General features: G+C 38.0%; 1 protein-coding gene across 8 annotated transcripts in view; it reads right to left on the bottom strand.

The window, feature by feature from the left end:
• The window catches only part of KCNQ5 (potassium voltage-gated channel subfamily Q member 5), a 633,783-nt gene that overhangs the window by 141,825 nt on the left and 467,119 nt on the right, over positions 1 to 24,839 (bottom strand). For 6 of the 8 annotated variants that reach the window (XM_078369545.1, XM_035296121.3, XM_002746718.7 and 3 more), the window contains exons 4-5: positions 17,174 to 17,349; positions 16,784 to 16,909 (exon numbers count right to left, since the gene is read on the bottom strand). In XM_078369545.1, coding sequence (XP_078225671.1) covers positions 16,784 to 16,909; positions 17,174 to 17,349 — 302 coding nt within the window. The remainder of the gene's footprint in view (positions 1 to 16,783; positions 16,910 to 17,173; positions 17,350 to 24,839) is intronic. The other 2 variants (XM_017971216.4, XM_035296122.3) reach the window with 1 other exon arrangement.

Here is a 24,839-nt window from a genome sequence, read left to right as displayed (position 1 = left end):
GAGGAAAGTTGAAAGCATTCTCTCTTTTCAGAGAAGGATGCCCACTCTCATCACTCCTCTTCAACATAGTACTGGAAGTCCTTGCCAGAGCAATCAGACAAGAGAAATAAATAAAGGGCATCCAAATCAGTAAAGAGGAACTCAAACTGTCACTGTTTGCTGATGACATGGTCATTTACCTAGAAAACCCTAAAGACTACTCCAGAAAGCTCTTAGAACTAATAAAAAAAATTCAGCAAAGTTTCTGGATACAAAATTAATGTACCCAAATCAGTATCTCCTCTATATACCAACAGTGACCAAGCTGAGAATCAAACCAAGAACTCAACTCTTTTTAAAATAGCTGCAAAAAAAAAAAAAAAAACAGAAAAAAAATTTAGAAATACACCTAAGCAAGGAGGTGAAAGATCTCTACAAGAAAACTACAAAAACACTTTTGAAAGAAATTGTAGATGACACAAACAAATGGAAACATATCACATACTCATGGATAGGTAGAATCAATATTGTGAAAATGATCATACCATCAAAAGCAATCTAAAAATTCAACACAATTTCCATCAAAATACCACCATCATTCTTCACAGAATTAGAAAAAACAATGATAAAATTCATATGGAACCAGAAAAGAGCCCAAAGCAAGACCAAAAAAAAAAAAAAAAAATGGAGGCATCACATTACCTGATTTCAAACTAATGAGGTCATAGTCACCAAGACAGCATGGTATTGGTATAAAAATAGGCATATAGATCAATGGAACAGAATAAAGAATCCAGAAATAAACCCAAATACTTACAGCCAACTGATCTTCAACAAAGCAAACAAAAACATAAGGTGGGGGAAAGGATGCCTTTTTCAACAAATCGTGCTGGGATAATTGGCTAGCAACATGTAGGAGAATGAAACTAGATCCTCATCTCTTACCTTAAACAAGAATCAACTCAAGATGGATTAAGGACTTAAATAAAAAACCTGAAGCTATAAAAACCCTATAAGATAACCTTGAAAAAAACCCTTCTACAGATTGACTTAGGCCAGGATTTAATGATTATGAATCCAAACGCAAATGCAATAACAACGAAGATAAATTGCTGGGACTTAATTAAACTAAAGAGCTTTTGCACAGCAAAAGAAACAGTCAGCAGAGTAAACAGACATCCCACAGAGTGGGAGAAAATCTTCACAATCTATACATTTGACAAAGGACTAATATCCAGAATCTACAATGAACTCAAACAAATCAACAACAACAACAACAACAACAACAAAAACCACCCAAACAATCCCATGAAAAAGTGGGCTAAGGACATGAATAGACAATTCTCAAAAGATGATATACGAATAGGCAGGAAACAAAAAATCCTCAACATCACTAATGATCAAAAAAATGCAAATCAAAACCACAATGTGATACCACCTGCAAAAATGGCCATAAAAAATAAAAAAACATTAGATGTTGGTGGAGATGTGGTGAACAGGGAACACATCTACACGGCTGGTAGGAATGTCAACTAGCACAACTATTACAGAAAACAGTGTTGAGGTTTCTTACAGAACTAAAAATAGAACTACCATTTGATCTAGCAATCTCACTACTGGGTATCTCCCTAGAGGAAAAGAAGTCATTATATGAAAAAGAGACTTGCACATGCATGTTTATAGCAGCACAATTCACAATTGCAAAAACCTGGGACCAACCCAAATGGCCATTAATCAATGTGTGGATAAAGAAACTGTGGAATATATATACGTGATGGAATACTACACAGCCATGAAGAGGAATGAGTTAATGGCATTTGCAGTGACCTGGATGAGATTGGAGACTATTATTCTAAGTGAAGTAACTTATGAATGGAAAACCAAACATCCTATGTTCTCACTCATAGGTGGGAGCTAAGTTATGTGGATCCAAAGGCATAAGAATGTCAGAATGGACTTTGGGAACTCAGGGTGAAAGGGTGGGAAGGAGGTGAGGTATAAAAGACCACAAATCAGGTGCAGTGTATACTGCTTGGACGATGGGTACACCGAAATCTCACAAATCACCACTAAAGAACTTACTTATGTAACCAGAAACCACCTGTTCCCCATAAACTTATGGAAAAAATAATCACTAGGGGACACTGTATAATAATGTCATTTCTCATAAAGACAAAAAAACCTCACCAAAAACCAACAAAATATGCTACTTCCCTCAATTGTTTACTAAATCCTTATTGTGATCATCTCTATTCATAGAATGTATGAATACCTGAAATAATATTATATACTGATTAAATTAATTGTTTATTGTTTGCCTTCCCAACTAGAAAGTAAATTGCATGTGGGTTGGTACTTCATCTTACTCACTGCTGAATCCAAGAACCTTGCACAGTGACTGGCATATAGTAGTCACTCAATATATATTTATTGAATAAAGGAATGAAAGCCTGTGGGTGGGATAAGGATTCTGCTCTGTTTTGCAGCCCAGAAATACTGATGGAAGGTTTTTGTAAGCAAAGTACATAATGTGATCAGAGTGGTGCTTTTAGAAGCTGAAATTATGGCAGCAAATGTACAGAAGAGATTAAAATAGGAAGAAATGAGAGATGAAGAGACCAGTTAAGACAACTGTATGAGGGCCGGGTGTGGTGGCTCACGCCTGTAATCCCAGAACTTTGGGAGGCCAAGGCAGGCGGATCACGAGGTCAAGAGATCAAGACCGTCCTGGCTAACATAGTGAAACCCTGCCTCTACTAAAATATAAAAAATTAGCTGGGTGTGGTGGCACGCATCTGTAGTCCCAGCTACTCGGGAGGCTGGGGCAGGAGAATTGCTCAGAGGTTGCATGAGCGGAGATCACGCCACTGCACTCCTGCACTCCAGCCTAGTGCCTGGCGACAGAACAAGATTCTGTCTAAAAAAAAAAAAAAAAAAAAAAAAAGACACTATATGAGAGTGGAGAGTAAAGAGAAATGTTTAGGAAGTTCAACAGAAATAAATTTATTGATTGGGGTAAAGGGAAAGACTAAGTCAACAATGTGAAAAGGTCAAGTGGAAAGATGGTTGCACCATAAATAAAAATATGATAATGAAAAATAAGGTTTTAGAGCAAAGGTGAAGATTTTGGTTTTGCAAATAATGTTTTTTTAAATGTCAGTATGACTAGTGCAGAAATGTCTAGCAGGAAACTGAGAATGAGAGCCTAAGTCCTGAGACAGAAATTGGGTTTGGCATGAGATTTGGGTTTTAGAATCAGGTATAGGGTGATTGTTAAAGCTATGTGCATAACTGAGATTATAAAAAGTACACAGAAGGGATCCAGGGATACCTCAAGAAACACAGACATTTAAGGAGTGGAAGGGAAAGGAAAGTCAGAGAAGAATGTCTTTGGATATCATGTTTTTCAAAAGCTTTTCAAAAGTAGGACAATCAGGAAAGGGTTATATAAATGGAAACTCAACAGAGAATGGAGAGTTTCACAAAGGACCAGGTAATCCCTGATGTCACAGACTAATAGAAAGCAAGGACAATAGGGACAGGTGCTGTGGCTCATGCCTGTAATCTCAGCGCTTTGGGAGGCTGAGGTAGATGGATCACTTGAGGCCAGGAGTTCAAGACCAGCCTGGCCAACATAGTGAAACTCTGTCACTACTAAAAATACAAAACTAGGCAGGTGTGGTGGTGGGAGCCTGTAATCCCAGCTACTCAGGAGGCTGAGGCAAGTGTGGTGGTGGGAGCCTGTAATCCCAGCTACTCAGGAGGCTGAGGCAGGTGTGGTGGTGGGAGCCTGTAATCCCAGCTACTCAGGAGGCTGAGGCAGGATAATTGATTGAACCCAGGAGGTGGAGCCAAGATCATGCCATTGCACTCCAGCCTGGGCAACAAGAGTGAAACTCTGTCTTAAAAAGAAAGAAAAGAAAAGAAAGAAGGGAGGAAGGAAGGCAGGTGGGCAGGCAAGAAGGAGGGAAGGAAAGAGAAAGAAAGAGAGAGAGAAAGAGAGAGGGAGGGAAGGAAGGAGGGAGGGAGGGAGGGAGGGAGGGAAGGAGGGAAGGAAGGAAGGAAGGAAGGAAGGAAGGAAGGAAGGAAGGAAGGAAGGAAGGAAGGAAGGAAGGAAGGAAAGTGAGCATTGAGAAAGACACTGAATATGGTGAAGATAGGTGGTCACTGGCTATCACTGAGAAACTGGTTGCTCTGGTCATGCCCCTTACCTGGGGCTTTGAAAGAGGGGGAACAATTCAGAGGCAGAAATGAAAAAGACAGAGACAAACTCTATGATGCCAGCCCTTACGCAAGCATTTAGCTTAGCTGACCAGGCCTTCCTGGAAGCACTCTTCAATCTTCACTTGCATGGTTTTCTCTTTATATCCTTGGTGGCTCTTTTTCTGTGGCTCCTCTTACCCTTTTCAACTTTTGGACACTGGATTCTAAGGTTTGGTTCTAGATCTTTTTCTTCTTTTAAGAATTTTATTCTTCTTAGACTTTTTCTTTTCTATCCCTCCTTTTTTTCTATCTTTCCAGGTGGTCTTAAATGTTCTCATAGATTCAAATGCCACTTTTATGTTAAACATGCAAAATTTATACCTCTAGGCCAGGCCACTTTTCTGGGCTCCCAATTCACCTATCTGCAGTTGACAGTTCCATTTAGATGTCACACAGTCATTTAAACTTTATGTGTTTTAAACAGAACTCTTATTTCTACCAATGTATTCCTTCCTATCTTAACCAAGAGCCACCAATTTATCCAGTTGCTCATGTCTGTCAGAAGCCTCAGAATCATCCTAATTATTCATTTCCCTCACTCTCTCCAGTGAATCAGCAAGTCCTGTTGATTTTATCTCCTTAAATTTTTGCAAATTCACTACTTTTTCTCTGTCTTTGCTGCCACCATGGTAGACCAGGCTGCTACAGTAGCCTCTTAATTGCTCTCTCTGCTTTTGCTTTCCTCTAGTTCCTTCTTCATATGCCTGCAAGGGGTATCATTTTCTTATTTCGATCTAAAAATCCTTCAATGGTTATCTGTTGAATTCAAAATAAATTCTAAGCTTCTAAGCTGTCTCTGCCTACCTCTCTAAGATCATCCTGATTTTACCCTTGGTCACTGCACTTTAATGGCAGTGGACTTTCAGCTCCTCAAACAAGCCAGGATCTTTCTGCCTCAGGGTCTTTGCACAAGCTGTTCCCTCAGCTGGAATTGCTGTTTTCCTCACTCTTCCCAGGGCTCCTTTTCATCCTTCAGGTCTTATCCAAAATACTCCCTCACTGGAGAGGCCTTTCTACCTATCTTCAGTGGGGTCTCTGATTACTCTCTATTCAGCTCCTTATTTCTTCATAACACTCAACATGAGTGGTAGTGTGTTATATTTTTCAATGTGTAGAGATTCTTACTTTCTTAACTAGAAAGTGGAACCTCGGCTTACTCTTTATCTCCCTAACATCTAGCATAATGCTTGCCACAAACTAAGAGGAACTCACTAAATATTAAATAAATAAATAAATAAATAAATAATACTTTCAAGAACATTGGCAGCAACTGGAGTGAGAAGTAGAGGGCAAGAACTCCCAGGAATCTCTGACTTGAGGGGAGGCTTTCCAGGATGTACTTGTGCATGTTTGCAGAGAGGGTGAGACTGAAGAGGAAAGGGGTGACAGCATCATGATGGAGTAAAGTAGCCAAGAAGGAACCGGGTTAAGGGCACAGTTGGAGGGGTTAGTCCAGGCAGCATGAAAGGATGGCACTTCCATGGTGGGGCTATGATGTGGCCTCAGCATGAGTGGAGGGAAGGATTAGGAATGCTTATGTCCGTCCTTTCAGTTATAGACAAGGAGAAGGGAGGGTCATGTGCGGAGAGTCAGAGGCTTGGAACAGGCAAAAAGGCTTCAGGCTGTGAAGGTCTGAGAAGGGGTCAAGGACAGGTTAATAAGACGTTTGCTGGTTGGAAGAGCTGATCCAATGTCAGAGAGAGAAAATTTGTAGTAGAACTTTACAGGAGCCAAATTAATCACATGTCACCAGCAGTATTAATACGGGATTCTCAAAAGAATTCCTTGAGAATGCAGAAAAAATTCCCAGCTCAATTTTATTCTCAATCTTTATATATGTGGGACAGATTTTAGTCTATCCTTTTTCTGAAAAATAGCTTAATCCTTTTACATCGGTTTATTAATAATAGACTGAAGAAGAACTTTCATGGTTTGGTCACAGCAAAAATGTTCCATTTCATGGTTTGCTTTGCTTTTCATTCCAGTAATATATTTGCTTGGCTCAGTGCTCAGGGAGTGGGTTTTAAACCACTGCCTCTTACTCTGAAGAATGGGACATAGCCAAGTGACAATGTGCTGTGTTTCATCCTGAGTAGAAAAGAGTGCCTACTTTCTTTCATTCTGAATTTAGGGTTGCCCCTTTCTCTTACAGGGGTGATTTGTGGGGGAGAAGAGAAGGTTGTGAAATCTGAGAGCAGCACTCTGGAGTTCCTCTGGGGGTGGGCAATGACTGCCCACTTTCTCCCTACGCTCTGGTTCAGGCTTCCTGGATGATGACATTTCACTGAGTGCAAGGAACCTGAATAGCCAGCAACTGAACACCCAGCCTCAAAAACTTCCTCCACGCTAATTTCAAAGGAGCTAGGGATGTGTCCTGGTTGAAAGCATAGGGGCATTTTGTTGCCAGCTTAGGCTTGGGAAGGATCAGGAAACAGGGTGGCAGTTTTGTCTCCCTCTAAGTCAGAGAGGGAGTTGGTGTGGGTTTCCTTTGTTTTTCACTTGGACAGTGCATTATTTCCCTTCTGTGCATACAAAGATGACACCTGGGTTTTATGATGTGAACAGAAAGGTAGCACCAGACATAAAATTATGAAATCTTTTAAGGTATGCTTACAATAAAAAGATGTGAATCTTCTCCAGGTATTCATACTGACCCATCTGCTTGATTCTGGCTTTGACATTCTAAGGCAAGGACCAGCTTCATTTGATAAAACCATCCTTAGATGAGCGCTGCATAGATATTCATTGATGTTTGTAGACTTTCAGGTCAAGCTGCCCTTGAAGTACCGTTGAGTCTCCTTAGAACTGTACAACTAATTATGTTTATTTTCTTTTCCTCGCACTTGGAAGGCCCTGCTAATGTTTATTAGCTGATCCTTTGTACATGAACTGAGTAGCAGACGCCCTCTTGGTGCTCATTCTCCCATGCTTGTGCTAAATAATAAACTTCTTTCTGCCTTCCAGAAATGTTGTGAATCTTTTCACTGGTTGAACCCAATAATGATTAGTTTCATTTAGGTTCAGGGTTGGAAAAAGGCAGGCTCACACAAGAACCCAAAGGCACCAGTTCTTCAGAATACTTGGGGAGAGTCTGGAATACCAGCATGTTTCAGAGAATCTTGAGAGGTTGTATATGTGATCTTTAAGGGGTTGGAGGAAATCACACCTAGACTTCACAATTGAATTGGGTGACGAGGCAGTCAGTTCGTTTTCTAGAAACATTCCTCACAGATCTCCAAGAACCCAGCAGCATCTTGATGGCATGGCATGGCAAGATGACTTATTCGATTGTATCTCATCATCTCTGCATTGCAGATGCTTACAAAGTGCATACCTCAGTGACTCCCAGGCAGAAGGGCAGGTGGCCATTATTACTTACAGTATCCAGTTAACACAGTAACGTGGGCAGAATGAAGGTAAAAAGCCAGAGTTAATTTTGGAAAAAATGGATTACTGTTATAATGAAAAACAAATAACACACTCCTTACACTGACTTTAGACTGGGAATCCAACATTAAATAAATAATATAGTTGCTCCTTTGAAGATACTTCCATCACACCCCACCCGCTTTGTTGTGTAATTCTCTGCTAGTTCTACATGAGCATATGGCATTAGGGTGCAAGGGTTGAGCCCCACGGGTGATGGTGCTGGAATCAAACCCAGTGACTGTTCATCTTGGGTGAACCAAGAGGATGCTTCACAACTACATATGGGATGGGTGGGTGGGGATGACAGGGATTGGGTGGGTTTTGGATGACAGAAAGAACTAAAGTGTGGTCGGTTAATGGGTTCTTTTTGTACTAATATATTTTTGATACTTCCTGAGTCAAAGCATTTAATTCTCTTCTAATATATACAGTGTTAAAAGTGAATCACAATACATCAGACTTTTACTCTGCATAGCAAATGTGTTGCAAGGGAATTAGTAGAACCATAAAGCAGTTGAATCAATGTAAAATAAATGTCTTTATGAGAGAGCCTTGTTATTCTCTGTTGGTGAGATGATTTTCTGATATTATATATTAATGCATGAGAATACACAGAGAAGACTTCTTAATTGAAACTTCTATGATGGATACTTGGTTGCTTAGTAAGAAATCTGAGTAATGCAGATAATCACAAAGCGACTTACATGTTACATATTTAATTTTAACCTAAAGCACATAAATGCAATATTCTTGATGAAAAATACGTTCTGCAATTGGGGTTCTGCGTTATCATTTTTGCATAAATCTCACTCATAATGCATCACTTATTTTCCTTAATTTTAGTGTTTTTTAAAATTAACTTTTCTTTAAGTGGTACATAAACTCAACTTTTGTGGGAGCCATCTGAGGACAAAGTCCTAGATATTTAAGATTTTCCCCCCACAGAGTTGTGTGTTCACCCCTGATTTTAAAGTATTTTTGGTATTTTAGTATATTTAGTATTTTGCATTTATCAAGCTTTTCTAAAGCATTCTATTTTCATAAACCATCCATCTTTCTTTCTGTACCATATGTCATCAGTTTATGCAATAATATAAAATTAACCATGCCATTATAATTACAAATACAACTGGCATAACAAGGTTTGGGAATGGGATGGGTGCAGTGGCTTACGCCTGTAATCCTAGCACTTTGGGAGGCCGAGGCAGACAGATTGCTTAAACCCAGGAGTTTGAGACGAGGCTGGGCAACATGGTGAGACCCTGTTTCTTCAAAAAATTAGTAAAACATTAGCCAAGCATGGTGGCACCTACCTGGGATCTCAGCTGCTCAGGAGGCTGAGGTGGGAGGACTGCTTGAACATGGGAGGTTGAGGCTGCAGCGAGCCATAATTGCACAACTGCACTGCAGCCTATGCGACAGAGTGAGACCCTGTCTCAAAAAAAAAAAAAAAAGAAAAGAAAAGAAAAAGAAAAAGAAAAGGTCTGGTAATGAACACGCTGACTCTTTGCTAGCATTCAAACAATGTTAAGGACAGAATTCTGTGGATACTAAAGAGCAATCCATGCTCTACAGGCCTCAGTATCTTTTGTGGGAGTGAGGTGTGTTGGTTAATCTGGCCAGTCAGTGAAGGAAATGAGTTCTGAGAGCTTCTACTCTATTGTAAAACAAATACAATATTTACATAAGTAGGCAAGTAAACCAAATAGTGTTTTGTGAACTTTGATTTCTACACACATGTGAGTGTGACATTTTGCTTATATATATGTGTGTGCAAGAGATGAGAAGCAGGAGAAAAGGAGAGATGGAATTTTACATCAAAATATTGGACCTAATTACATTTTTTACCTCATTCCAGGGTTTGTAAGAGATATGCTGGTTTACATGCACTGGATAGATTACATTTTTTTTTTTTTTTGAGATGGAGTTTCACTGTTGTTGCCCAGGCTGGAGTGCAATGGTGCGATCTTGGCTCATCACAAACTCCTCCCCACAGGTTCGAGCAATTCTCCACCCTCAGCCTCCTGAGTAGCTGGGATTACAGGCATGTGCCACCACACCTGGCTAATTTTGTATTTTTAGTAGAGACAGGGTTTCTCCATGTTGGTCAGGCTGATCGCAAACTCCTGGTATCAGGTGATCCGCCCACCTTGGCCTCCCAAAGTGCTGGGATTATAGGTGTGAGCCACCGAGCCCAGCCCAAATTACATTTCTATTACAAACATCTTCTGTGATTCATACTTATGACTTTTGAGTATGATCTTTATAATATCGTAGGTAAGGTCAGGAAGTTTTAATTTGCTTTTTTTTTTTTTTGAGTCAGAGTCTCACTCTGTCACTCATGCTGGAGTGCAATGGTGTAGTCTTGGCTCACTACAACCTCCTCCTCCTGGGTTCAAGTGATTCTCCTGCCTCAGCCTCCCGAGTAGCTGGGATTACAGGCACCTGCCACCACACCCAGCTAATTTTCTGTATTTTTAGTAGAGACGGGGTTTCACCATGTTGGTCAGGCTTGTCTTGCACTCCTGACCTCATGATCTGCCCACCTCGGCCTCCCAAAGTGTTGGGATTACTTTGGGAGCCACTGTGCCTGGCTGAATTTCCTTTTTAAAATTAAAAAATAAATTACAAGTCACAAAAATGCCCACCATCTCTTTCAGGGAAGTTCTAGGCAGAGTAGTATTCTTCTTAAGTGAGAAGCTGGCATTTCTTGCCATACTTCATGACCTGAGGTAGAAGCTGGCAGCTGCCTTTTCAGGCTGCAGGGTAACAAGATAAATGAGGATCTGGGCAGGGATGGCCTGCTTCACCCTCCTACATCCCCCAAGCTGGCCTCAGGAATTCCTCGTAGTCTGTGCCATCTCTTCAGTTGGACCATTTACTTGAAGGTGCCTTGCAGATAGAAACAGCTTAGATATATTTTTGCCCTCATGTTTCCTATGCTCAGATACAGTCATACAGGTGAAAGAAAATACATTCTGAAAAATCTGTGGGTTGAAATGTTGGCATAGAGTTGTAATTATGTTAGCAAAATCTGAGGTGGAGTGGGGGCACCTTCATGTGTTTAGCATTCAAGAATTCTTCCTCAAAAATACTATTGCAAAACAAATGAAAATTCTGGTCCAGGCTTTTTGTTTTTTCTAATGAGATGGCTGAGGCTATGGTCAGATTATAATTTAGACAGTGAACAATATACGGTTGCTAGATTTCCATGGCACAGTATAATTTCTCCATAAGGGAGTGTTTTTTTTTTTTTTTTTTGAGACAGGGACTCACTCTGTCACCCAGACTGGAGTGCAGTCCTGCGATCTTGGCTCACTGCAACCACTGCCTCCCAGGTTCAAACAATTATCCTGCCTCAGCCTCCCAAGTAGCTGGAACTATAGGTGCATGCCACCACACCCCAACAAAATACAATACAAAAATACAATAATTTTTGTATTTTTAGTTGAGATGGGGTTTCACCATGTTGGCCATGTTGGTCTCCAACCTCTGACCTCAAGTGATCCTCCTGCCTTAGCCTCCCAAAGTGCTGGGATTACAGGCATGAGCCACCATGCTCAGCCCATAAGGGAGTCTTTTAAGGAAGGGTGATTCACCTAGTATCAGATAGTAGGTGGTCACAGAAATTGTGCAGTCAATTTTGAAATTTAGTCACCTTGAACTAGAAGGTCAGAAAGACTTTCCATCTTCAAACATTAGAATCTCCTGTGGTGGTGGCATCATAAAATTTGGGCTTTGCTGTGGCAAGTAGCCCAGGGCATTAGCATTCCATCTTGTTCTTTCAGACTGGTGGTGTAACAACAGTAATGACTACCATTTGCTTAGTGCTTGATAAAGCACATCTACATGTCCTAATCTCATTTTATATAGATAGTAACTTTGTGTTTGGGTGATATCTCAATTTTACGGAGATGTTAATGACTGCTTAATAACACACCTCCATTAAATCATAATGTTAGGGCCAGAACCCAGGTCTCTTGACTCCAATTCTTCTATTTTTTCAAAACAGCCTGTGCTCAATGCTTATAGAATAATAATCACTGAGAAAAAGTGTCCAGAGGCATGCGTGAGATGACATTATTGAAGAAATAGTCTGTCATCAATGCTACTTTAGATTTCTCATTAGGAAAGAGTTCCCCAAAGAGGCATGTGATAATATACATCACAAATGCATGCCAATAAGGCAGGCATGGGACTTACAGATGCTCATAGTAGCCTGAATGTTTCAGTGGGTTGAGGCTGGGGTATATTCTTGGTAACTGATAATATTCTTGAATAGTTAGGAGCTAGTGTGTTGATCCTTTTATGGCCAAGTAATGCTTTGATACCATCAGATAATGCATTGGTAGTAAGAAGTAATTATTAACTTTAATATGCCAGCATTAATTCAAAAACATCAGCTTAGATGATGTTGCAGAAACATTTTGTATTGGTAAACCCAAGTAAGGAGAGTTAATTCTCTGAAGGGTCTTGGTACCATCAGGACAAGAGTATCATTGTTTATTCCACAAATTTACACAATTTCTTACCCTTAGATTTTACAGATGGATGAATCTCAAGGCATGTATTTGGGATGAACAACATGTTGAGTGCACAGTATACTACATTTTATACATAGAACCATCTATATGGTTTGCTTCTAGAAAGCCTATGAGATTTTTCAGCATGAATTCTTAGACTAACTCTGGTTGACATAAAATTCTTTGACATGCCTGAAATACTTCAAGCACATGGTCTTAGGTGAAGTCTATATTCAGATGCTTTCTCAAGGGTAGATTTATACTATCTGCTGCTGTATGCATCTTTTAAAAATAAAATCCCATAACACTATCTTCATTATAGTAATAGCAGTAAACAGAAAGAGGACAAACTGGCCTTCAAGGTTATTACCAGAAAAAATTACTCCAGGAAAACCGAACCTTAAGTTACATCAGAATAAATCTAAAGCAAATCAAAAGGAGAACAATAATAACAGGAAGGATTTAATAATAAAATAACCCCAGGAAAACCCATTCTTAAATTATTTCAGAATAAATCTGAAACAATCAATGAGAAAAATAACAATGGAAAGTGATAATAAGTGGAGCTCCACCCAGCAATAGAAAAACTCCTTTTCCAGTAGCTCTCAGTGCCTCAGCTACTACAGTTACTTCCCTCTTCCATTTTCTGCCATCAATGCAACTTTAGTGGCCACATCAGAACCCAGGGCATCTTTTCATCACAGCCTCCAATTCCCAAGCCTTTTCTGTGTTCTGTGGGTCTGCATCAAAGCACTCAGCCTTTTTTTTGTTCCTTTTGTATGAAAGGTGCTTTCATTTAACTTCCACAGCAGCCATATCTACACCAACAATAGCTATCATAGTTGATTGGGCACTTGCAATGTTCTTGGTACCAGGTCTTTCATATCTATTTCACTTACTCAATGAGCTAGGTATTGCTATTCACTAATATGAAATTGCTTTCAGGGATCAAAACTCTTTGAATTGTTATTAGCTTTGAGCAGCACTGATCCCACCATGATAACCCTCCAAAAGTTGATCTTGGGGACATACCTCATTATCTTAATGGAAGGAGTTCAGTAATTAGTATTGAAAATTCATTGGGACAGTATAACTGTAGAAAAAAACTATATTTTGATACTTAATTTTGATACTGTGGGCTCTTTTAATATGGGGGATTTCCTTTTTTCATCAAAGTATAATGCTTAGAAATACTCCCACTTAGGATGCTGTCCTTTCCCTATTTATTCTGGATACTTCCATAGTTATTAAGATGTCTATTAGGTGCAACATGGGCAATTTTAACTAAGAAATATCCAACCATATTTTTCTTTTTTTAAAAAAATTTTTATTGGATTTTAGGTTTTGGGGTACATGAGCAGAGCATGCAAGACAGTTGCGTAGGTACGCACATGGCAGTGTGCTTTGCTTTGCTTCTCCCCTTCACCCACATTTGGCATCTCTCCCCAGGCTATCCCTCCCCACCTGCCCCTCCCACTGGCCCTCCCCTTTTCCCCCCAATAGACCCCAGTGTTTAGTACTCCCCTTTCTGTGTCCATGTGTTCTCATTTTTCATCACCCGCTTATGAGTGAGAATATGCGGTGTTTCATTTTCTGTTCTTGGCACGATAAAAACCCTAGAAGGAAATCTAGGCAAAACTATCCAGGACATAGGAGTAGGCAAGGACTTCATGAACAAAACACCAAAAGCATTGGCAACAAAAGCCAAAATAGACAAATGGGACCTAATGAAACTCCACAGCTTCTGCACAGCAAAAGAAACAGTCACTAGAGTGAATCGGCAACCAACAGAATGGGAAAAAATTTTTGCAGTTTACCCATCTGACAAAGGGCTGATATCCAGAATTTACAAAGAACTCAAACAGATTTACAGGAAAAAAACAAACAAGCCCATTCAAAAGTGGGCAAAGGATATGAACAGACACTTTACGAAAGAAGAAATATATGAGGCCAACCATATTTTTCACTAAGGTCTTGATTAATGTATCAGTAAAAGATATAATAGTCTAAATATATTTTATTTCCCATTAGGAATCTAGTATATGTTCTTCTTAAAATAAATAGAAACAGTGAGTTCTCTTGTTTGCTGTTTCTGTCTTTTTACGTTTCAGACAATTTCATTAATGAGTCAGTTAATATCAACGAACCTGCTATGAACCAATAAGGCCTTAAAAAATTCTTCAAAGTCTGACATCTTATAAGATTTTTACTCTCATGTTTAAGACTAGATTTAAAAAAAAAAATAAAAACATAATTAGGCCATTCAGGAACCTGTTAAGTACAGGTTAAATGTCAGTCAAATTAGCACAACTGAAAGGGAAATCAATGAAAATATGTTTCTTCCCCTGAAAGTCACAGATATGACCTTTGAAAACCTGCTGTGTGGGTAATTCTGGCAAAGGAAACAAGCTGGTGACTAACTGAGAGGTATATTAAGAGTTTCCCACACACTAACACACAACACAGCACTTCTTTTTAGTAATAAGGAGAAAGAAAAGATTAATAAAAAGAAGGATAATGAGCTGCCAGGCTAAACTCACCAACAACTGCATCTCAGTGGGAAAAGGGGCACCTGGGAGCATCAGTGAGTTAAACACATTAGAATTATCCAAGAGAAGCAAAATTAAACTTGAATTCAAACCATTGCTTTGAAAGCTGAGATGATAAACTGTCTTCCCCTTGCTGGCAAGAAAAGCCTCCTGTTTTCCCAGTTTACAGTTTATCCCATCATGAGTCATAGATTTTCATTGCTCTCTACACATAAAAAGCATTTTAAGAATGTCAGATGACTGCTCTCTTTCAATTTTCCACTCTTCTTTGGAAATGCCCATTATTGCTTGTGAATAGTGGGGAGCATCCGGAAACCACATTATTAAACCAACAGAATCCTTTGAAACCAATGGCATAATCTTGTAGACATTTACTCAGACAACTTAAGAAAAAAATTCTAATCTTCAGGTGAATGTATTTCTGATTTTTATTCATTTTATTGCTGCTATGCAATCAACAAATACAAGTGCTGCTTAATACAGCCCTAACAAATTTTCCTTGTCTCTGACAAGTGTTCTGGGTCTTGCTGATGAGCTTTTGATGAGTAGTGGAACAATGCAACAATTGGTAACTTAAATCTGTGCTCCACTGAACCAAAAGAACCATAAAAAACAAATAAAAAGCTTATTGTTTAAATCACAGTTTAAGAAAATCATATGTTTTTATTTTGGCAACACTCTAGAACTCAAGAAATACTAAGGGTGGTATAAAAGAGAACTTAAGGGGTTTGGACATTCCATAGACAAGCATTTATAATCTACCTCCCAGGCTCAAGCGATCCTCCCACCTGGCTAATTTTTGCATTTTTTTTTTTGTAGAGATGGGGTCTTGCTATATTGCCCAGGCTGGTCTCAAACTCCTGAGCCCAAACAATCCTCCTGCCTTGGCCTCCCAAAGTTCTGGGATTATAGGCATGAGCCACCATGCTTGGTTATAATTATTTTCATATAATTCCCCTTTGGAATACCTTAAAGGAATAAAATAAAAATAAATGTAATTTATATATATATATCACTCTTATCCCGTGACATTCTTATTAGGGCACAAGTTCCAATGACTGTTTTACAAATTCTTTACAATGCAGGGAAAATTTTTGCTTCAGTGGAAAATTATGCGTTATTCAGAGTACACCCTTCCAGGGTTTTGGATTCTGATTTTACACTGCTCTGCTCTTTTCATAGCCTTTTAGCTATTTTACAGCTCTGTAAGTTGTTGATAACTGGTAGCAATGCAAAATAATTCTTGCCTATGGACATGTAAATTCTGCCTAGTGGAGGTTTAACTGACTTCCCTTCCACACTGTGGAAGGAGCCAGTTTTGCCTCTATTTGCACATTGATTTCAATAGTCCTGATCTTTAAATGCTTCTGTTCTTTGGATAGTGCTTTGAACTGGTTTCAACATCTTACTGGGTTCTTCATTATTAATGACTTAAATTTTAAAAATGAGCTAAATAAAATGTTTAGCATGTGTTAACTTTCTATTTATGTGAGAATCATGATTTTACTTTTTTTTGAAAATTATTCTTTAATAACATTATAAAAAAAAGCAGGTTTTGAGAAGAAAGTTTTGAAATTAGATGTCTATAATCTCTGATCTCACAGATGGTTACCAGTCTTCTTTTTCATTGCTGTAATTTTATTCAGAGCTTCCATTCACTTTTTAAACCCAGATGAACTTTTGAAGAGTGAAAAATCAATGTAACAATTGATAATCTCAATTTGTGCTCCATAAAGTTAAAACAAACAACCTATCAATGTTTTAATCACCATTTAAAAAATAATATATATTTATATATTTTATATATTTTTATTTTGGCAACAATCTAGCACTCAAGAAATACTAATGATGGTTATAAGAGACCATAGTTGGCCCAAAAAGATGTGGAAAGCCTTTAGACAATTATAAGTAGTATATTTCCCAAATAACTCTCTTTTGCAAGTTGATATTTTTATTGAGACCCTCCATAGGAACCATTACATTGTATTAAAAAAAACATTTCACAACATCTAATAAATAAAAACATATTTTTATACTTACTGTGCCCCACCAGAGAGCATCTGCATATGTAGAAAACTCTTTATTGGCATCCTTTTCCACCAGATAGACAAGGAAAGATGAAAAAATAAGAACCAAAAATCCTATGTACCAAGCTGTGATTAATTCCTAGATATAAAAGGAATGAAAGATTTTTTAGAGGTGGAAAATCTTTGAAAAAGGAAAAAAGAATTCTATGATGATTCTATCCCCTTTACTAATTCTGGATGTTTACGATGGCTTCTACACAATACATTGCACATCATGTCCCAGAATCGTTTTAACCAATTTCTGCAATGACTAAGTTTGCTTGTGATAGGTTTATTAAATATTACAGCAATCAATGAAAAGGTTTCAAAAATTTTGTTTTTAAACTCAGAAAGCAAATCTTACCTTGCTGTGAGCATAAACCACCGAACCCAGTAATTTCCAAGTGCCTCCCCTTCGGTCCATGCGCACCATGCGGAGGATCTGTAGGAAACGGAGACTTCTGAGTGCAGATGTGGCAAAAATATTACCCTGAGTTTTTGCAGAAACAACTGCTATTGAAGCGATAAGAACAATGGTATCTGAAAGAAACAGGTTGAAACAGCCATAATTAGCATGACCAGGAATTTTTATTTATGAAAACAATATTTCCAAAAATTCACTTTGACCTATTTAAGGCACAAATATGCAGATCCTGATCCCCAGCCACATCTAGTGCCACTTGGCCTCTGTGAAGACTTAAGAGTGAAAAGGCAAAGAACAGGACCTACCTATTGCTGTAGTTCTGACCCTTTGGCCATTCTGTGCTTTACCTATGTAATTTTGAACCACATATTATATAACCTTCAACAGATTGGACAATAGCATTAAAAAAACCCAAGGTTTCAGAGAGCCTTAAGACTCTGGGGCAACATTTCACAATGTCTCTGGTTTCATCCTTTTTCCAGTGGCAAAAGGAGCTCCTGCCTCAGCCCTCAACACTACGGTTTCTGGGTGATGTGACAGAGGCATCTAAATCTGTCCAGCCATGAAAGTGCTGGTATAAAGGCAAGGTATAATCATGCCTCTAATTTTCCTGCCAAATAAGTTTGCATTTCCTTTATCCCAAAAATTCCATAGCATGGCACCTGCAACTTTGCATACTGTTTAACAAAGGCCTCAACTAAGCTGAATATTCTTCCTGTACAGAGTATTCCTTAGACCTGGTTCGCCAATTATGTGTAAGTTTGCTGCATAATTAAATAATATTACATTTGTTGTAATAGGGTTTGTAAATATAAACACTGCTTTGCAAGGGAATAGATACTTAATGTTTGACGAATTGACACTTGACTTAACTTCCTATTTATAAGCAAAAAAGAGAAAAAGAGCATCTAATGAAAGCATAGAAAAGATAAAAGATAACTTAATCACTCCACAAGTATCTGAGTGGTGGGAAGTAGGCTTTGAAGTGGTATAAATGAAGTGGGGATGAATGACCTCCTGTGGCAATTTTAATAAAAGTTAGTTTGACCTTAACATCCTCAAATACAATTTCCTTTCTGCTTCAAGTGAGTTGCGTAAGACTGGGCTTCCATACTCCAAAGAGGAGTTCCATTTCAATGGTGTCACATTTGTAATGTTTCTGTCATCCTCTGGATTAACTGCCATATGAGTGAGTATTCCTCATTCAGTTCATCCTTCTCCCTGCACTGAGAAAGGTCTGGTTTCTTGGTGTTTTTCAGAAGGTGAGAAGACCTTCTGAGCCTCTTTGCTCATGCCCCTTGTTGGGTCAGTGCTTTGAGAAAGAGAGAGGGGTCAGTTGTTGGCATTGTAAGTTTCAGCTGAAGGACTTTTTCCTCCCTGCCTTCTTCCCTTCCTCCCTCCCTTGTTTCTTTCTTTCTTCCTTTCTTCCTTCCATCCATCCATCCTTTGACAGCATCTCACTCTGTCACCCAGGCTGCAGTGCAGTGGCATGAGCTCCACTCACTGCAACCTCTGTATCCCACGTCAGCCTCCTGAGGAGCTGGGACTACAGGCATGCACTAACATGCCTGGCTAATTTTTGTATTTTTTGTAGAAATGGGGTTTTGCCATGTTGCCCAGGCTGGTCTTGAACTTCTGAGCTCACATTGTCTGCCAGCTTTGGCCTCCAAAAAGTTGAGATTACAGGTGTGAGCCACTGGTGCCTGCCCTGAAGGACTTTTTCAACCAGCTCTAATGCATGTGCCTTTGTGGGCAAGTACCCAACAGCTGTTGGAAATAAGAAGGAACTAAATGTGGCGAAACAGACACCAAAGACATATTCTGTGAATAAAGGCCAGTTGCAAAACTATGTATAATGTGATTTTGTTTTAATAGAAATATATACTTGTATATGACCAGGAAAAAAAATTGAGACTAGGCTGGGTACAGCTCCTCATGCCTGTAATCCCAGCACTTTGGGAGGCCGAGGCAAGTGGATCATGAGGTCAGGAGACTGAGACCATCCTGGACAACACGGTGAAATCTTGTCTCTACTAAAAATACAAAAATTAGCTGGGTATGGTGGTGGGTGCCTGTAATCCCAGCTACTCAGGAGGGTGACGCATGAGAATCACTTGAACCCAGGAGGCAGAGGTTGCAGTGAGCTGAGATCTGGCCACTGCACTCCAGCCTGGCAACAGAGCAAGACTGTCTCAAAAAAGAAGAAAGTGAGACTATACATTGATTATTACCATTAATTATCTTTAAAGGTAGTGAGCTGGAGTTAATATATGCATAAAGGGGCTTTTCACTTTCTAAATTATTAATTTTGGTATGTTAGAATTTTATAAAAATGACTGTGTCTTTGCAATTAAAAAATCTTTATAAAAAGAGTTATAAACATCTGTTGGTTTTCATCATGTGGAGGGATTTACTCCTGAGACTACTGGTTTACAAAGAGACATTACTTATATGGCCCTGTCAGATATATATTTTGCTTTTATTTCCTTGTAATCCCGCTTTCTTTCTCCCAAGTATAGAAAAAAAAGAAAAAGATATACTACCTAATTTATTAAGTTAAAATATTGGAAATTCTAGAAAAAAGTATACAGCCAGTAGGCGTGCAGAAAATACTACACTTAATACTTACTATGTGCTTGGCATTTTCTTTAGTTCTAAATTGTTTTTTTTTAAATAAACATTACCTTATTTAATCCTTATAACAACTTTATGTGTTAGGTATCTCACAGATCCCATTTTACAGGCGAAAAAAGGGAGGTACAAAAAGCATAAATTGTATTCATTTTCTTAAAAAATCAGCTATTGGTTTGTTAGACCACAGCACAAAAAGTATGCTATAAAGTTAGTTCATTAGAGAAAAACCTAGAAAAGTAAAAGTAAGATTGTTGATTTGAGACAATTTAAAAAATTACGCACACAGTGAATCATAATCTAAACGTTTGAAGTTCCAAAACATGCAAAGGTAACCAGAGATTTGATTTAATACCTTCACTGTAATTCAGATCAGACAAGAAAGTTAGAGTTCAGCAAACTGAAAACACAGACGAGCAACCAAATGGCAAACAGTGAATGCAGTCACAAAAATGTTTCTGGTTCAGTTACAGTCATCCACTAAAATTTTGCTCTCAGTCTCACCTAGAGTATTTCCTGCGCTAATATTTTAGAAGTTGTGAGTAATCTATATTTTTATTTCTATATATGTACTTATTATTTTTGTGATCAATACTTCATAGAATGGAGGTTCCACAGCATTGGATCATTGTTTTGTTCACGAATGTATCCTAAGTATCCAGAACAGTGCCTGAAACACAGTAGGCACTCAAAAATATTTACATAAGATAACTGAGATTAACAAATACCTAAACGTTGCCTGAGCTTTGTTCTCTTACCACATCAATGGCTTATTCACTGGAATATCGACCTGAAATACTCAAGTTAATCAAAAGATCACTTCGAGGTTTAGCAATGAATTCTACTATAACATAATTGTTACAGCTATCATCCATTGGAGTTTATTTTAAAATCTCCCTATTCTTTAAAGTATATGCATATATATTAAATTGTGGGAGTAGCTTAAGCTGTGCAGTTAGTTAATTGTCTAAAATATTTTTTGAAACATAGGAAGCTTGTGTTTAGTGAAGATACCACATTTTAGTATAAGGTAGAAACTATGGACAGCCCTTGAAACTCACTGGCTTCATGTTCACTTGTTTATTCATTTTTGTATTAAGTGGTTAATTTCTGTCAAGAATTATATTAGACACTTGTATTAAAAATGAATATTCAATCATTCATCTGACCATTCATTCATCACGATTATTAATCAAGTCTCCACTATGTACCAGGCACTGTGCTAAATGTTTCTATACATCAGTGCTTCTGAATGGGGACAATTTTGCCTCCCTGGGATATTTAGCAATGTCTGGAGACATTTTTCATTGTCATAACTGGGACGAGAGTTGCTATGAGGATCTAGTGGTAAAGGCCAGGGTTGCTGCTAAACATCCTACAATGCCCAGGACAGCCTCAAGAACAAAGAATGACTCAGCCCCAAATGTCAATAGTGCCAAGGCTGAGAAACGCTGATGTATATTATTTTAATATTATTTTATTTAATTATTCAAGAAACCCTATGTAGTAGATGGTACTATAACCTTCTCTTTCTTATAAACGAAGAAATTGAGGCTCGTAGTGGTCAAGTCACTAAAGCCCAAACTAAGTGGTGGAGTTGGTCCTTACTTGACTCCGGAGCTGTGTCCTTAAGAACTATGGTATACCACTCCATTTAGGGTGGGATAGGGGTGGAGGAGGAGCAGAAAGGGGAAGGCTGTGAAAGCAGGTGGATAAATCAAGAATAAATTGTTATCGCATAAAGCATTCAGAGAAGAGAAAAGTGCAGGGAGGAGAAAGCAGAAATAGAATGATGCTAAAAAGCAGATGGTACTTTTATGGCTGCTTCAAGAGAAAATGGGACTAGAGGACACAGAACTGCTAATAAACAAGGAGGAGCTCTAAATCGCATGGAAAAAAAAAAGCATGTAATCCTGAGCTCTTAAAATCCACCTCTCCCAAAGGAAACAAATTAGAACAAGTTGGGAAGCAGTGAAGAAAGAGCTATTGATTATAAGCAGCCCATAGAAATGTGAAATGCAGGTTTACAAGGTATTAGGAAGTAGGTTCACAAATTTACTGAATTACTTAGAATGATTTACACAGGACTTCTGGAAATTTGAGGTGACTGCAAAGATTTGAACAAAATAAATACTGTGATGATATTTAAGGCACGTAAGGACTGTGAAAGAGCTTATTTTTAGATGCCACTGGAACTTTGTTCAAGTATTATTTAGTCAGCAAAATCAACATGAATTGATCACCATGGACCCTGCCTAAAAGGTGTTAGTCCCTGAAATACCAAAAAGCCTTCATTATATCCAAAACTTCCCTATCATGAACTCAAGGACTGGCTTAAAGTAAGGCCAATTGTACATCTGAACCTGGTGGTCTGTGTTTTGCTGCTACAATTACACTGCATAATGCATCTTTTAGAAGGTATAACATGGCTCAGTGTAAAAACACAATGAAAAGAACTAAATCATCTGGATCAAACAAAGTATGGTTGAACACTTTCAAACTAGTAGTTATAAGGACAGATAAATTCTCTGGAGATAAGCCACAAGGAGGGTACATCTTGACTCCTATAAACTGTCTGGAGACTTCAGGCTTTTAAAGTTTTTATATAGTAAAAGTTATTCTAGAGTCTCAGAAAGTTTTCCCTAATAACAAACATGAATTTACCTCTTTCTCTTTAAGCTAATTTCATCTTGTTCTCTCTGGGAAAATCAGAAGTGCAACAAATACAATGGTCTTAATGTTTATATCCCCCGTCCCACCACATTTTTTTTGTTTCAGTTCTTTGAATTATTTTAGTGGCCTCACTAAAGCTAACTTATAATAATTATAAGCTAATTATTCTCACTATAAGCTAAACTTTGAATAATTTTAATGAAATGTACATTTTAAAGCTATAAAGTAAAATATCAAAATAATACAAATATGTATAAGGTAAGACACTAATTTATTTAATTAACCAATTACTTATGCTATAGTTTAGATATCTGCCCCTCCAAATGTCATGTGGAAATCTGATCCCCAGTGTTAAGAGGTGAGGCCTAATGGGAGGTGTTCGGGTCATGGGGGAGAATTGCTTACAAATGGCTTGGTACCATCCTTGAGGTAATGGCTGAGTTCTGGCTGTATTAGTTCCCTTAAGAGTTGGTTGTTAAAAAGAACATGGCACTTCTCTCTTGCTTCCTCTCTCACCATGTGATCTCAGCACATGCTGGCCCCGCTTCACCTTCTGCCATGAGTGGAAGCAGCCTGAGGTTCTCACCAGGAGCAGATGCAGGCACCACGCTTTTTGTACAGCCTATAGAACTGTGAACCACATAAACCTCCTTTCTTTATAAATACCTAGCCTTGTGTATTCCCTTATTACAACACAAATGAACTAAGACAGTTATTAATGAATTTTAGGTTACTTTTGGTTTTGCTATTAAGATGCTGCTGAAATGAATAGTCCTATACATCTATTTTTAGGATAAGGAATTTAAGGGTAAATTCCTTGAGACTAAATTATTGGCATATTTTGATTTGTGATTGATCTCAAGATGCCTTCAAAATGATGGTACCAATTCTCCCTAACAATGTATGGAAACACTTACATCTCTCTCTCCTTGTTAATAAAAAGAAAGCCTAATAATAAAAATAGTATTAGTAAAAGCTAATGTTTACTGTTCACTATGTGATAGACATGATAGACATACATGTATGTCTATGTGATAGACATGATAGACATACAAGCATTTTTATGTATTACCTGGGATATTATAAGTCTTCAATCTTTGCAAATACAATAGGCAAACAAAACCATGCCCCTCCTACTTTAGATTCCTGGACTTCATATCATTTAAAAGTCACAGAAGTTACTTAGAATGACTTTGTCCAACCAAGATTATAAAAATATTTTCCTATACTTTATTTTGGCACACTTTCTTGTTTGTTTAGTTAATAAATTTATGTTGACTATTCAGAATAGTCTTTGTGTCGAAGGTAGCTAGCTGTCTACCACAGATATGTGCTTCCCTTCCAAGGTATAGCATTATCTCTGAGGAGTGACTGCAAGTCCAGACGTCTCATTTCCCTGAACCCCTTGCTCTGGGTGAGATGAGGTGACTAATTCTAGTGAGTGGAAGATGAATGGAAATGATGTATGCCACTTTCAGGCTTAGGGCAAGCCCATTTGGCTTATCACTTTCTCTTTTTCTATGTTAGTTGCATTTTGGTGGTAAGACTGCCCTTAGAAGCAATATGCTGAAGATGGCAGTGCCTTTGTCAGCCTGGATTCCTGAATGACTGCATGGAACAGAACCTTTATCATATACCCCAATCCAAAACAAAGAACACTTTCATTGGATATTCTACAAGTAAGAAATAAACTGCTATTTTATTTAGTTACTAGAATTTGGAGATTTGCTTAATAATTAAGAATTACTCTAGCTTATACAATCTGCAGCTTTAATGGAATTTTTTTGTCTCTGTGGTGAAGTGGAGAACCAATCTCACTTTTTATCCCATGTGAAAGTCAATTTTACCAATACCATCTAAATAAAAAGTATGTCCTTCTCCAAATGTTTCCATGTACTTATTGAGAAGCCTATTTTTAGATTCTATTACATTTTATTGCCTATTCCTATAGTAGTATGACAATAATATTATTCCTTTTCAAAGTAGTATCAATTATTGTAAACCTACTTATTCTTCCCACATTTTGCAGCTGAGAAGTGAAGGCACAAATACACAAAAACCCATACATTAAAAAAACAAAAACAAAAATTCTATCCAGATTGAGATGCAAAAAACAAAGCTGTAAAAAAATGGTAACATATATAATGATGAACAAAAGATTAACATCTTTAATACATAAATGTAAAACACTAAGAAAACATGCTAGTAGGAAATTGGACAGAAGTAACAATGACTAATAAACATATAGAAAGAAGTTCTTAACGATTTCTAGTTTTGAAATTTAAAATAGTAGAAAGGTATA

This window comes from Callithrix jacchus, chromosome 4 (assembly GCF_049354715.1).
Source record: "Callithrix jacchus isolate 240 chromosome 4, calJac240_pri, whole genome shotgun sequence".
Lineage (NCBI taxonomy): Eukaryota > Metazoa > Chordata > Mammalia > Primates > Cebidae > Callithrix > Callithrix jacchus.
Note: the sequence above shows the minus strand (reverse complement) of the source record. Positions and strands in the feature narration are given on the sequence as shown.